This window comes from Lynx canadensis, chromosome F1 (assembly GCF_007474595.2).
Source record: "Lynx canadensis isolate LIC74 chromosome F1, mLynCan4.pri.v2, whole genome shotgun sequence".
Taxonomy (NCBI): Eukaryota; Metazoa; Chordata; class Mammalia; order Carnivora; family Felidae; genus Lynx; species Lynx canadensis.
Window position 1 is genome coordinate 6140842 of NC_044319.2, and position 16143 is coordinate 6156984.

General features: G+C 39.3%; 1 protein-coding gene across 4 annotated transcripts in view; it reads left to right on the forward strand.

Annotated features, from left to right (window-relative positions):
• AKT3 (AKT serine/threonine kinase 3) overlaps positions 1-16143 on the forward strand; it is a 314820-nt gene that overhangs the window by 157146 nt on the left and 141531 nt on the right. For all 4 annotated transcript variants that reach the window (XM_030302257.1, XM_030302261.1, XM_030302260.1 and 1 more), the window contains exon 4: positions 11935-12046. In XM_030302257.1, the coding sequence (XP_030158117.1) occupies positions 11935-12046 (112 nt within the window). The remainder of the gene's footprint in view (positions 1-11934; positions 12047-16143) is intronic.

Here is a 16143-nt window from a genome sequence, read left to right on the forward strand (position 1 = left end):
TTTTTTAATATCACATTTTCATCATCCATTTGTCCATCATAGGGAAATTAGGTTGTTTCCATACGTTGGCTGCTGTAAATAATGCTGCAATGAACAGGAGGGAGATTTCCAGATCATATGGTAGTTCAGTTTTTACTCTTAGGAACCATCATAGAGTTTTTCATAATGGTTGCCACCAATTTCTCTTCCTACTAATAGTGTTGTATAAAGGTTCACTTTTCGTGCAAGCCCAGCAACATTTGTTATTTGTCTTTTTGATTCTAGTCTTTCAGACAGGTAGAAGGTGATGTCTCATTGTGGTTTTGGTTTGCATTCCCTGAACGATGAGTGACATTGAACTTCTTTTCATGTGTATTTTGACTTTGTTTATTCAGCCCTTCTGCTTGGTTTGTAATCAGATTACTTGTTTTTGTTGTTGTTGTTTGTTTATTTGTTTTTTGGTGTTGAGTTGTGTAAGTTCTTTACATAGTTTGGATATTAACCCTTTATTGGATATGTCATATGCAAATATCTTCTCCCATTCAGAAGGTTGCCTTTTTGTTGTGTTGGTTTTCTTTGCTGTGCAGAAGCTTTTAATTTTGTTGTAGTCCCAATAGTTTAATTTTGCTTTTGTTTCCCTGGCCTCAGAAGACATATCTGAGAATGTAGAAGAAAATGTTTCTATGGTTGATGTCAGAGAAATTCCTTCTTGTTTTCTTCTAGGAGTTTAATGGCTTCAGGTCCCACATTTAGGTCTTTAATCCATTTTGAGTTTGTGTGTATGGTGGAGTTTTGTTCTTCTGCATATTGCTGTCCAGTTTTCCCAACACTGTTGTTTGAAGAGACTGCCTTTTCCCCATTGTATATTGTAGCATCCTTTGTTATAGATAAAATGATGAAATAAGTGTGGGTTTGTTTCTGGGCTGTCTGTCCTATTCCACTGATCAATGTGTCTGTTTTTGTGCCAGTACCATACTGTTTTGATTACTATAGCTTTGTATTATATCTTGAAATCTGGAGTTTTGATACCTCCAGTTTTTCTTTTTCAAGATTGCTTTGGATATTTGGATCCTTTGATTTTCATACAAATTTTAGGATTATTCTTTTCTAGTTCTGTGAAAATGGCTGTTGATATTTTGATAGGGATTGCATTGAATCTATAGATTGCTTTGGGTAGTATGGACACTTTAATGACATTTGTTTTTTTTTTTTCTTTAATTTTTAAAAATGTTTATTTATTTTTGAGACAGAGACAGAGTGTGAGCAGGAGAAAGGCAGAGAGAGAGAGAGAGGGAGACACAGAATCTGAAACAGGCTCCAGGCTCTGAGGTGTCAGCACAAAGCCCGACGCGGGGCTCAAACCCACGAACTGTGAGATCATGACCTGAGCTGAAGTCGGACGCTTAACTGACTGAACCACCCAGACACCCCAACATTCGTTCTTTAATCCATGAGCATGGAATATTTTTTCGTTTATTTGTGCCGTGTTCAATTTCTTTCACCAATGTTTTACAGTTTTCAGAGTACAGGTCTCTAGCCTCCTTGGTTAGTTAAGTTTATTCCTAGATATTTTATTCTTTTTGATGCAATTATAAGTGTGATTTTTTTTTCTTAATTTCTCTTTCTGCTGCTTCATTGTTAGTGTGTAGAAATGCAACAGATTTCTGTGTATTAATTTTGTATCCTGTGACTTTACTGAATTCAGTTCTGAATTCTAGTAGTTTTTTTTGGGTGGGGTATTCATTTTGTTTTTATTTATTTTTTTAATGTTTACTTAATTCTGAGAGAGAGAGAGAGAGAGAGACAGAGTGTGAGCAGGCAAGGAGCAGAGACAGAGGGAGACACAGAATCCGAAGCAGGCTCCAGGCTCTGAGCTGTCAGCACAGAGCCCGACGCAGGGCTGGAACTCACGAGCTCTGAGTCATGACCTGAGTGGAAGTCTGACACTTAGCCAACTGAGCTACCCAGGTGCCCCTTATTGTTTTTATAGTAAGGGATAACATTTGAAAAGGATTTGGGCTTGCTTATGAGTGACTAATGGGGTTGAGCTTTGTCCTGCAGAGACTTGTATATTTTTGAGAAGGAGAATCATCTATAGAATAAGAGTTTGAGGAAGACTGCTCAGGCCTGTAGTCATACGTGGGACACCTTGGACAGGGAGAAGGGTGGGGGAAGGGAGACCATCTGGGGGGCCAGTTCAGGGATCCCGATTTTGGTAATGAGTGTCTGGTTGAGCAGTGAAAACAGACGTTTCTGAAAGAATTAAGATGCATGTTGCTTAGCTATGGGTCAGAAGAGTCAAAGATGAGTGTGTTTATTGCGTGATTAGGAAAATGATACAGAAATAAGTTGAATAGAAACACTGTCGATGTGGTAATTTTCAGTGCGGACGATAAAAGAAGATATGAAACGCTTTTAGGTATGTTGAGAATGGGATGATAATAGGGCCTCAGAAAAGCGATGCCAGCTTTGCCATATGGAAGGTTCAGGTTTGAGAGTCTTCAGACATCAGGTGACATTTGAGGCAAAGCCACCGGAGAGCTCCCCCAGGATTGTATCTGCAGCCCTCCCCAGGTCACTGAAGATCCCCCTGACCTCATTTCCTACCATTCCCTGAACTCCAGCCACCCTGGACTCCTTGCTGTTTCTCAGACACATCTGTGGGCCCCTTCCCGCTGTGGGTCTGTGCACTTCCTGTGCCTTCGAGCGGAAGCCTCCTCCCACAGACGGCTGCACCGGAGCCTCCTTTCCGTGAGAGGATTTTCCTACCGTTTCGTTCTAAAGTAGTACTGCCTGCCTGCCATTTTAACTCGTTGCCCTGCCTCATTTCTCTTCATAATACTTACAAGCAGTACTAGGTTAATAAATTCATTGTTTTACTTGGTTATAGCTTGACCACGCCCCCACTCAGTGGAGCAGAAGCTTTATGCCAAAATAGGGACTTTGTTTTGTTGGCCGCTCCACCCCCAGGGCCTAGCTTGGTGCCTGGCACACCGTGGGCACACGATAAATACTCATTTAGTGAATGAACTTACTAAGGACAAAATGATCACAAAAGCACAGTTGAACACAAAGGACGGAGCCTGAGGGAGCGGCTCCGTTCGGAGGAAGAGACCCTGAGAAAGAAGACCCCGGAGCCATCAGAGGGATGGAAGCAAAACCGGGAAAGTCGGTGTCCTGGGAGTGCGGGGGGAGGGGACTTGCAGGATGGGGGCCAAGAACATCAGATACAGCAGAAAAATGGGACAAGAACAGGGAAGAGATACGAGGGACTTTAGGAGAGACGGTAACCGCAGCGTTACTGATGGTCAGGGAAAGGCGACCGACGAAGGCCAGTTCCGTAGCTCGTGGTTTTGAGTAATGGGCCATGAGGGCAGGGCCATCAGCACGCAGTGCGCACGCGTCTTGGTCTGGGTGCGTATTTATGGCTTACGCCCCTTGGTGCCCATGGCGATGTGGTGGTGAGCGTGTCGGACCAGAAATACTGTCCCGTTGGCACAAATAGAAGCACGAGGCATTTACGTTGTAAATTAGAGTTGGTACGAAATAAACCGGTTATTCCAGCAGTGATTCCTATAAACTTAAATGCCCAATGAAATATTCTGAAGTTTAAATTGTATTAGGTGAGTCTAATTAACCAGAAGAGCCTTTATTTTAGATAGTCTCATGTATATTTTATATTTTAAAAATAATTTCCCTTTCCATAGTCAGCCATTTAAGCCTTTGGGGGTTTTTGTTTTGTTTTGTTTTTTGTTTTGGATACAATACTTTGAGGAAAGAATCTAATACTATTTTGGAGGGGGTTTCCGTTTTCAACTTTTGATGATGGGAAATTTCAGATGTACAGATAAAATAGAATAGCTTAATAAATTCTCCTCTACCTGTTACCTAGACTTAACAGTTACTGTTTTATCAGACTTACATTATCATTTTGTTAAAATATTTCATGTAAACTCAGGTATTATGACATTTATCCCTGAATTCTATGTAAACAATAAGGAATTTTCCCACATAGTTACAGTATCACCGTCTACCTTTATTAGGTGGATTTTATTAATTCAGAAATTTTATTAACTTAGAGCTCTTTAATAATATCTAAGAAGAAATTCATATTCGGGTTTTTTTCCAGTTGTCACTTAAAATAGCTTTAACAGCTGGCTTGTTTAACAGAATACATTAAGGCTCTGCTGGTCTAGAAGAGTTCTGGGTTCTGTATGACCCCCACTTTGGTTCTGCATTCACTGAGCAGAGAGACAAGGCTGTGCGACCTGTGGAGAGTCCCTTCTTCTGGAATATTCTCTGGTAATTGCTTCTCAAAGTGTCATTAACTTGTCACATGACAAAATTTGTCATCTGTTCTCTCATTACATGTATTCACATGAGACCTGCTGTGTTTAGGCACAGTACTAGGTAATGAAATAGTATGGGCCTTGCTCTTAGAGAACTTGGAATCCAATATACATTCTCGTTAGATTCTTTTACAATTTTATTATTAGATCCTAGTTTCATCATACCTCAAATAGAAATTAGCTTTTCTTATTTAGTTGATCCAAAACTGGTACTTATGATTATTTTTCAGATTTGAACACTGTACCCAAGAACAGGCTATGTTAAAATGGTTAGATGTTATCCTGTTTACATCTAAATAACCCACTTCTGTTTGTTTTGTGGCATATTATCATAATAAGCTGCCCACTGTGATAACTGAGTATGATGGGGTTCTGTGCCATTGTTAAATAGGATGATGTAGGGGTGCCTGGGTGGCTCAGTCGGTTAAGCTCTGACTCTTGATTAAGGCTACCATCATGATCTCATGGTTCTTGAGATCAAGTCCCATATCAGGCTCTGTACTGACAGCGCAGGACCTGCTTGGGATTCTCTCTCCTTTCTCTGCCCCTCCCTTGTTCACACTTGCGTGGTCTCTCTCAAAATAAATAAATAAGCTTTAAGAAATTAGGATGGTATAGACCTTCATTTACTGAAATGAAAAATTTGCAACATATTAAATGAGCAGAGCACCTACATAATATGTCTTACGTGTTGTGGTCTCATTTTTATTTTTTAAAAATGCTTAGAAAAGTTCTGAAGGAATGTACATTAAAACCTTAACAGTGGTTATACTTGTGTGGTAGGATGCTGGTTAATTTTCTTTTCATTTTACCTATATCTGTTTATGAATTGTTCTACAGTAAGCATAGATAATTTATACAATGAAAGTAAATAAATCAGTGAGTTAAAAACCAGCTTGACTACACAACATTGTATATGATATGTACGTAACACCATAGAATTGTACATTTAAAATTAGGGGCGCCTGGGTGGTTCAATTAGTTGAGCGTCCGACTTCGGCTCAGGTCACGATCTCATGGGTCACGAGTTCAAGCCCCACGTTGGGCTCTGTACTGACAACTCGGGGCCTGGAACCTGCTTCAGATTCTCTCTCCCTCTCTCTCTTCCCCTGCTTGTGCTCTGTGTCTCTCTCTCAAAAATAAATAAACATAAAAAATAAAAAAAAGAATATACATAATAGTATTATATTTGAGGACTCAAAAATACACCCTCTTTATGGTCATTATAGCTGACAGCATTATTTCATTGTGCCATTTCATTACAAATAGAATCTATTATTATGCCTTTGTTTTTCATGTTGCCTATTAGTAGAACTCATTTAAAAAAATAGTATTTAAAGGGTTCTAGAGGTTGAAATAAAACCTGATCTTTTAATAAATTCTGAACAGATGATATAAAAAAGATTCTTTTTGGTATGTATTTTTTTGATTTTGATTTGTATGTATGATTTTGATTTTTCTAATTGGCTTCCAGGTTTACAAAGTGATTACAGCTTCAAATATACTTGGGTGTCTGTGGTTCAGAACATGTAAACATAAGCAGAACACTTGAAATTTAGCTTACAGTTTAACTTGCTCAGGTGAATTTAACTAGGATACCTAATTTAAGTACCAGTGTAACAAATGCTTTGCTGAAATGTATGATGGGTTATGATATAATAAAAGTTAGCTGCCTGGCATTTTATATGAGAACACTTGCTTTTTTCTAGTGTGTTAAATAGCTCCAGAAATCATAGCTAATCATTTGGTTAATAGCTTTTTAGAATCGCTATTCAAAGCTTCTGCTTTTGATTTTAGAATTTTCACGTGGCCTACCTTGATTTGGGAACTTTTCCGTAATTAAAAGGAAAATATTCTTCTGAAGAAGTATTAGCTAATCTACTTGTCAACCATTGCCTTTAAGAATAAGAGTCTCCTTTAAGAATGAGTTTTCAGACATGAACCATATTCTGAAAACTCCTGTATTTCTCTTCATTTTACAGGGAGCTGTAGGATGTGTTCATGATTCCATATTTTGGTTAACATAAAAGAACCGAAGGCTCACTTGTTTGTTTAAACATGGTAATTGACAGTGTCAACGGTTTTGTATTCAGATTCAGCTCTTTGACTACATCTTTGTGCAGCAGTAAACCCGATACGGAGATAGAGTGCCCTCTTCCCTTGTACTGACCCGAGTACCACTGAGTATCTTGAGCCAGCTTTTGGTAACTGCTTCTCTCTTTTACTGTCTCAGTCTCTTTTACTGTATCATTTTGAAATAGGATTCATTTGTAGAGTATTTCATATTGAAACATATAAAATATAGGTTTGTTTCTGTAAAAACAGAAAGTAGTAAAAACTACGTGTTCATAATAACATTTTTGTTCAGCGAGGCTTCAGAAGGTCCTGATTGAAACCTTTAAGCCATTAGTGAAGTACTACTTTACAATTACATGTGTTGTAATTGGATGTTGAATGGTTAATAACAGAGTTTGGTGTGTGCTATAGGTTGTAGAGAGTTTCTTACTCATTATTGTTACTATACTATGCCCAGAGTCTTAACATAGTGGCTGGCCCAGAATTGGTATAGGTCGTTGAGGCCATGAATATTTAGCATGTTTAGTCCAAATAGCCAAGTTGTGCATAACTATTTAGGTCATTATGTTATTGTTTTAGTATTTTTCCAAAACCATCCTGTATGTAAATACAAATAGTTTATTCGTTTCTAAGAAGTTCCTTTCCAGTGGTCTGCTAGAGAATGGTAATTAATCACTTGTTTATCACTTTTGTAAGTTATGTTAATTGATAATCACTTAGAATCCCATATGTAATATTTTAAGTAGGTTGTTAAATTATAGCATTGAGAAGTTTTTAAAAGTATATCCCTTAAACTTCACTTAGGTATAGTGTTGAAAATATGCTTCCTTTTTTAAAGTCTTTCTTTAATTCCTGAACCTGGGGGCTTGGAGGTGTGCTTTGCAGGGGATCACAGCACTGCTGGTGTGAGAGAGGCTAGATTTGAGTCTGACACTCTGATTTAAATTTTTTTTTAAGTTTTTATTTATTTTTGAGAGAGAGAGAGAGAGACAGACAGACAGACAGACAGACACAGCAGAAGCAGACTCCAGGCTCTGAGCTGTCAGCACAGAGCCTGACGCAGGGTTCAAACCCATAAACTGTGAGATCATGACCTGAGCTGAAGTCAGACGCTTAACCACCTGAGCCACCCAGACACCTCTGACACTCTGATTTTAAAGTCTGCTGTCTTAGTCATCTTGACATCACCACAGGAGTGACCTTAAGTAAACTAAAGTGTAGGTGAACTTGGATTGGGCATTCTTACTTCCCTTATCTGTTCTTCTTATTTCCGCTTCATACAGTCCATAGAGTTCACCCTTGAGTATTTCTGTCAGGCCTACCCATCTTGTGTCTGTCCTCTATTCATTACTTTAAAAGTCACTCAGTCAGTTGTTCAGTCATGAGGTATGTCCTGTGTCCCCTTATGTGCTATTGCGTCCTAGGTGTTAGGGGGAAGGTTCGCACATAATTCCTAACTTCTAAGTAATTTCTCTACTAGGGCATCACTTGAACTGTATAAAAACTGACTGGAAACTTAATAGGAGTTTTGTGAAGTAGGAAATGGGAAGAACAGTGGTCTTCACAGAGAATCAGGTTGGGTCTGTGCTTTATAGGTATAAATGTATAGTATATAGTATTTATAGTATTTGTAGTACAGTATTTTAGAACTTTCAGATTTTAACAAAATATAAATTGACATTCTGTATTTGGTGCTTTTAACATTCATATTTCAAAAAGTATGTGACATCGCTGTACAATATTTAACTGTGGAACAGATTTTACGATCTGTCGATTCTACCACCTTTTCATTATTTTGCACACCACCAGGTTCTCGCTTTTCTCCTTACCCATTTGGAATTCACCAGTTGATTACCTAAATCAGGGTGCCGTGACTCCTCCCTTTTGCTTCTTGCTTTGCCAAACTTACTTGGTTAAATTACAGCTTTGCCGAAATCCAGTCCTCTGTATGCCCCAGCCACACCCATGTAGCTGAATAAATACATCTGGGGGAAACACGCAACCATGTGAATTCTTGATTGTGAAATTCCAACGGGCCCCTGCTGCTGCCCCGCTGTCGTGTTATACAGTTCCCTAGTCTGTTCGCTCTTCTATTCTCCTAGAGGGCTCTTATGTACCTTCTCTCTTCTCAGAGCCCCAGTGCATCCTCTTCCAACCTGAATCTCTTTTTATACATTTTTTAAATGTTTATTTATTTTTGAGCAAGAGAGAGAGAGAGCTTGAGCGGGGGAGGAGCAGAGATAGAGGGAGACACAGAATCCAAAGCAGGCTCCAGGCTCCGAGCTGTCAGCACAGAGCCCAGCGCGGGGCCGGAACCCATCAGCTGTGAGATCATGACCTGAGCTGAAGTCGGATGCTTAACTGACTGAACCACCCAGGCGACCCTCTTCCAACCTGATTCTTAAAAAAAAAAAATTTTTTTAAGGTTTATTCATTTCTCAGAGACAGAGAGACAGAGCGTGAGCAGGGGAGGGGCAGAGAGAGAGAGGGAGACACAGAATCTGAAACAGGCTCCAGGCTCTGAGCTGTCAGCACAGAGCCTGATGCAGGGCTTGAACTCATGGACTGCGGGATCATGACCTGAGCTGAAGTTGGATGCTTAACCCACTGAGCCACCCAGGCACCCCTCAACCTGATTCTTAAAGATGGCTTTATATCCCAATTCACTGGGGAAAAAAAAAATAGAAGTAATATGAAAATCCTTTCTACTAGCTCCTACTTGCATGTATACCCTTGATTGCTTTGAGGCTCTTAGTGTCTTGTTCTCTCACTAAATGGTCTATACTCCTGACTAGAGCCAGCCCTCTGCTTGTCTAGCAGATCCTCTCTTCTTATCTGTATAAGGAAGTTGCTCCAGAAATTTACTCCTCTTATATCATCAAAACTACCTTCTTGTTAGATACTACTATCAGAATTCATCCAACTTGGACAATATTTGGTAAGTGTCTGCTTTGGGGAAAAATGGTGTTTAGGCACAGATGGGCACAGTTCTAGGTGCTAAGAATCTTATCAGTGCAGCTTACATTCTTGTTGGGAGATAGACAATAAGCAAAAAAAGATACTAAGCCATTTCATATGTTTGAGGGTGATAACGTATGTGAAATAAAAAAGTAGAGCAGGTAAGAGGGGTTGGGGAGGCCTGGGTCAAGGGTGCAGATCACAGAATTTCAGCAGCATGGTCGCGTGTAGGTGAGATCTGATCTGAGACTTGGTTGGCCGTGGGCTGTGTGAGGGGACAGCATGCCAGGCAGAGAGCACATCTAGACACAAGGCTAGGAGAGAGGGTGTAGCGCCTATCTGAGGAAGTGCACCAAAGCCAGGGTGGCCTGGAAGGGAATACTGACTAGGTTGGGAGGTCAGAAACTTAAGCTGGGTGGGTGGGAGGCCCAGATCATGTAGGACCCTTGTTGATCATTTCAAGGCCTTTGTCTTCTATTCTTAGTGAATCAGAAGCATTGCAGAATGTATTCTTGCAGGCAATCATGTTAAGATCTCTGGCCGCTCATGTTGAGAGCAGACTACAGTGAGGGACAGAGAGAGCTACTCTTGAGTTCTGGGCGTGTTCACGTGAGAGATAATGATGGGTTGTTCCCAGACAGTGGGAGAGGAGAGAAATGATCCTAGATACATTTGGAAAGCAGAGCCAACAGGCTTTCCAGGATGAGATATGAGAAGAGAGGAGGAGTTAAGGGTGGTGCCAGGGCTTTTGACCTGAGCACTTAAGGGGATGGAGGTGCCGTCATCTGAGATGGAGAGAGCTAGAGCGGAGGGTGGCGGAGGGGGGAGGGGCAAAGGTAGGAGCAATCAGCTCACTTTTGGATGAGTTCAGATGTGTTTTTTTTTTTTTTTAAGTTTTTATTTAAATTCCGGTTAGGGAAATACCAGTTTCAGGTGTACAAAGCAGTGATTCACCCTGTGCTCATCGTGACAGTTGCCAAGTTCTGATGGCTTTTAGAATACAGTTTCTAGCCTTCAGTAATGGATCTAGCCCTTCCACATTTCTGAGTAAGAAGAGCTGGTTTTATGGCACCTGGGAGGTGTAGGCATTTGGCAGTGAGAGTCTGAAGTAGGACTGCATTGCTGGAAAAGTCATGTCCTGGCAAATACTACCAGTATCAAAGAGGAGCACCCCATGATTTGAGTCTGGATGGTGGAAAAATTAGGAAAGCCAGGAGGAGGAACAGAATCAGGGGAAAAGATAGTAGGTGCTAGGTGTCATACCAGTAATTCAGCCAGGTAGATCGACCCACTGTATAGTTAATCATGGGTATCACGAAATACAGATCCAAGATGGAAAGAAGTGTGGAGTTTTAGATCGGTAAACCAAGAGATGATGGCTGAAACTGTGAAATCTTATTAGACACGAGAAGAAAACTAAGTGGAGACCCTTCGGTGAATGATCTTTTTAGGTCAAAGAGTCAACAAGGAACTGGTCCAATGTGCTCAATGACTTGAGTCCTATAAAGACAGAGACGGAGGTCGATAGTTGCTAGTGATGGAGGGACCGCAGAACAGATAAACACTGAGAAAACACAGTTGACTTTGTCAGCTGCAGGGAAATTGTTTCTTTCAAAAGACCAGTGTCAGTAAAACAACCCTCCCCTACTCTGTCTTGTTGGCCACTACCGTGTATCCTTAAAGTCCTGCTCAGTATATACACCTGATAATGATAACTGGCATGTATTGACAACTTATTATGTGTTACATGCTAGTCTCAGCATCCTACTGATTTATTATTAATCTTCACACCAGTTTTATGATGTAGTTACTTGTTTCCCCTTTGATACTTGCAGACCAGAAAGGTTAATTAACTTGTCCCAGGTTACATAGTTAATGGTAGGAAAAGAAATTGAATCCAAGAATACTGGTGTTAGAATCCACACTTTCAGCCACTACAAAATGCTCCTCCTCTTCTTTGAAATCTTCTGAGATATTGCCTGACTTAATTTATCACTTTTGATGAACTGGCTCTGTGGGCTGTGCTTACTAAGATTTTTAAGTGGTGTATACTGTAGAAAAGCTTATAATCTCGGGGGATAAGGATACCTTTTTAAATGATAAATAATAATACAAGATAGTCTATACTGAGTGAAAAATGAGGGATATGATAATAAGTAATGAGAATATGGAGAGGTGAATGTTTGGTTTAGGACCAGGTTGATATAAAAGGCTTCCTACAAAGAGTGGGATTGGATCTGGACCTTTCAACTGTAAGTGATTGCAATATGGGGAGGGGTGAAATCAGTGACCAGCGCCCCAGATAATAAGAACTGCTGGAACAAAAGGTACAGACACAGGACAGAGCAAGATGTGTTTGGGGAAAGTAAGTAGTCCAGTTTGGCTGGTTAATAGAGCATGTGGCCAGAATGGATGATGGAATGGAAATACTGAGGTCAGATTGTGAACAACCCTGAATGGAGGGCCCTGGAAAGCTGAGAGGTTGCATAGAGTAGAACTCTGTAGTTCTCAAATCTTTACTTCCTGGTTTAAATGTAAGTATATTCAAAGAGACATTTTATGTCATTTCTAGAATGCCAGTTAATGAAAACAGAACGACCAAAGCCAAACACATTTATTATCAGATGTCTCCAGTGGACCACTGTTATAGAGAGAACATTTCATGTAGATACTCCAGAGGAAAGGTAAGAAATGTTTTTCCTATTTTGTGAAAAAGCAACAATTGGTAAAAAGATATATGTGTATCTGACTTCACCATTTGTAAATATATGTGAACATATTTGTAAAATCCAATAGTCCCTTAATAATTCTGTTTCTGGTATAAATAATGAATAACAGAGGCTTGCAACACCCTAAATCAAAGCCTCTAGAACTGCTGTGAGATACGCTTCTTAGCAAAGCACAGGACATTCACCAATTAAAATATAAATTAAGACATTTTTATAACTAAACTACCCTTAAATAATGGTAGAATTGTGTTCATATTTGGAATTCTGAGGCTAGTAACAGCAAAAGGTTTCAAGCAGCGTGACGTTTTGCTGGTGGCGGCCTGGAGTATGACATTGAGAAGGATTATGAGATTGGGGCTAAGCTCCACGAGAAAAAGCTACCAGGATAGATTGGCATGGACCGTCCTCATGCTAAAGAGGAGAGTGACGACTTCATCAGGGCCATATTTTCATCCTCCTGATCTACGCATTTCTACAACCACTGCACCCCCACCCCCGCCCCCAAATCTGTCTTCATAAGCTCTTATCTTGTGCTCTGGTTCTGACTTAGGTCCAACAACCACAACCACAGAATCATTTCCCTGCACGGATATTATCATAGTTGATCCAAATCAGCAACTTTGTGAAGTTAAATGTTGTTAGCCCTATTTTCCAAATGAGTAAATTAGGTCTTAAGAGACTTGTCTAAGATTTAAAACAAAAACCAAAAACAACCTCCCCCAAGACCTAGTAAACAGTAAAGTATTATTTTAATAATACCCTTTTGATCAATGAACAGTGAATGATAATATGTGATTACTTTAGAAAAGAAAGAAAAATGAAAACAGACTAGAAATCACTTGTAATTTTATGATCCCAGTTAAGGATAGATAATTCTTTCCTACACTTCCAGTCTTACTCTGTGCAGATGTATTTAGGTCTTGAGTATACATACAATTTGGGATGTCTTTTTTCCCCTGTCTACCCTGTCTTCCTTGGGCATTTCTAGATGCTAAGTCCTCAGTTTGCTTATGCTTCCGCTCATAACCATGGCTGGGCTAATACCTATTTATCTGCCAGATCTGAGCTTAAAATAATCACATTTTCTCCAAAACCTCTGAGTCTTGTAGATGAGCCAGGCCCCCCTTCTATATACTATGTATCTCCCTACAGCTTTTATGTCTGGTGTATCACCACTGTAATCTCTGTTTGCTTTTCTCACTGGACTATGAGATTCTTGACTAGCAAGGATTGTATCTTCCTTGCTTAATATTCTATCTTTATAACACAGTCCAGGATCCGACGTAGTATTTGTTGACTGGCTGAATGAATGGAACTTTTCCCATGTCACTGTACATTCTTTGAAAATATGATTCTTAGTGGATTTATAACATCCCATTGAAGCATGATTAATTTTGCCATTTATGTTTTTGCAAAGCTGGATTTATGCCATATCTTAAGACTTCAAAATAGTTCCTGCAATTATATCACACTACTTTTCTGAACAATCAGTTTTTATTTGCATTTATGACTAGAAGGCAGTTTTAGTAAAAATGAAAAACAGCATATTTAGATTTACCATTGGAGTGTGTTTTTCTATATTCATCTAGAATCTGGTGTCTGGAGATTTTATACGACTTTAATGTTAATGAAGACTTAGATGTAGTGAGAACTAGGAAAGCTATATATTTTCTGTGTTCTGTCTGCCAGTCTAAAATCCATCCTCGCTGTAAATGAAATATGTATCTCTAATCTATGTAAAAAAAAAAAAGTCTATTTGTTTTATTGAATGATGGAAGTTTGGAGTCTATTTTTTTTCCAAAGGATGAGACCACTGTCTCAGCTCTGTTCTTTTGTCCATTTCTTTTCATTGAATAATCCATTCTGTCCTCACTCATTATGGATGGCACATGTACATAAATATTTGTATATTTAGGTTTTTTTCTCTCCCCCCCCCCCCGGCCTTTGATTTCTGTCATTCCAGCACTAAGACCACATGGTTTTAATTAGAGAAGCCCTATAAAATTTTTAACTTCTTTTTTTTTTTTTTTTTTTTTTTATTTTTTTTTCAACGTTTATTTATTTTTGGGACAGAGAGAGACAGAGCATGAACGGGGGAGGGGCAGAGAGATCGGGAGACACAGAATGGGAAACAGGCTCCAGGCTCCGAGCCATCAGCCCAGAGCCTGACGCGGGGCTCGGACTCACGGACCGCGAGATCGTGACCTGGCTGAAGTCGGACGCTTAACCGACTGCGCCACCCAGGCGCCCCTAAAATTTTTAACTTCTAATGGAAAGAAAAGGCCATAAGTAGAAGTAAGAAAATTAAGAAAAACAATTTCATGGAAAAGGAAACATATAGTAAAGCAAGACTTCCATTATTATTCCATTATTTTTTTTTTCCCAAAATGTTCTTAGTTTTTGTAAGCATAGCATCTGCAGATAAATAGTAATTTTGTCTCTTCCTTTCTGATAGGACAATTATTTTTTTGTTTTTATTCTATTTATTTTATTAAAAATTTTTTTTAATGTTTATTCATTTCTGAGAGACCGAAAGAGACTGAGCATGAGTGGGGGAGGGGTAGAGAGAGAGGGAGACACAGAATTTGAAGCAGGCTCCAGGCTCCGAGCTGTCAGCACAGAGCCTGACGCGAGGCTTGAACTCATGAACCGTGAGGTCATGACCTGAGCCGAAGTCGGACACTTAACTAACTGAGCCACCCAGGTGCCCCTGTTATTTTGTTTTTCAACAGTATTTAATAGTCTTCATGATAGCAGATACATTTATTTTTTTTCTCTGGTTTTAATGAATGCATTTCAAATTACTTACTGTTAAATATGATTTTTCGTATATAGTTTATTTTGTCATACTGGAACATCCACTTTACAGACCCAGGCTATTTTCCTTTCTTAGAGCTAATCACTTTCTTTATCACCATGATGGCCCTATTGCACTCATGCCCACATGTTTATGTGCGCATGTGTTTCAGCTGTGGTGAGCTATACTTATAGTTTCCCAACTACTGATTCCATAGTGGACTCTCACATTGCCTATGGCTCTTCCTCGCTCTTTTGCCCCTGTGTCAGAAATACCTTCCCTTGCTTGTTTCTTTCTGTACCAGCTCATCTTGTACATCTCTGCTTACAAATCACTCCTCTCCTCTGTCCCCACTCAAAACTTAACATTGTTTGCCTTAGAACACCACTGTTCTTAGTGCATACTTGTTATCATTTTACCTATAATGCTTTGTTATACTTCTTCACAATGCCAAGGTTTCCCCATGACCCTAAGTTCATATTACACCATGGCTTTAGTCACATACATGTATTAGATGTTTTAATTAAATGTTTATTTTTAAGTAAATAATCAGCTTGTGAAAATTAGTTTTCATATAAGTAGTATATTCTTTTAAATTAAATTAAAAAGATAAGTGTACTTGCTTCATTGGGGTCTGCATTCTGTTTCCCAAATTAAGTACGTTTCCTGGCATTACTTAGTAATAAGAAGATTGCGTGCTTTCTTTCATTAGTGTGATATTTGGACCCAATACTGATTTGCAGAGCATACATATATATTTTAGTTATGGTGAATAAGGTAATTTAGGTCAGTAGTCCACCTAAGAACTCCTAGAAAAGGTGGACAAAATGGTTTAAAACAAAAAAAGGCATACAAGAGCCAATTTGGCTGTGAAGAATTATGGGATCAAAACTTTATGGAAGAGTGAAACCTAGAGAGATGAGCCCACTGTTTTACTAGGGGTCCCTGCCAATTCTAGAACTGTCTGATTTGTTAACATGTGGAGTAGCTGTCAGATCTAGGAGTCACATTCTGGAATCCAGGGCCTACAAAAGAGGGGTCATGGTACATCAATACCTTTTAGGTTGGCACTAAGAAGAAAGGATAAACTGGATTTAAACTTATCTTTTAAAGACTGAAATCTAGATTTAAATTATTTCAGGTCTTAAATTTGGTTAACATGATGCACTTTTGCTAGTCTCCTAGGAGCCTGTTAAAAGCAAATATAACTAATCTTAAACTATTTACAATTTTAATGTACGTTGTTTGATATGCA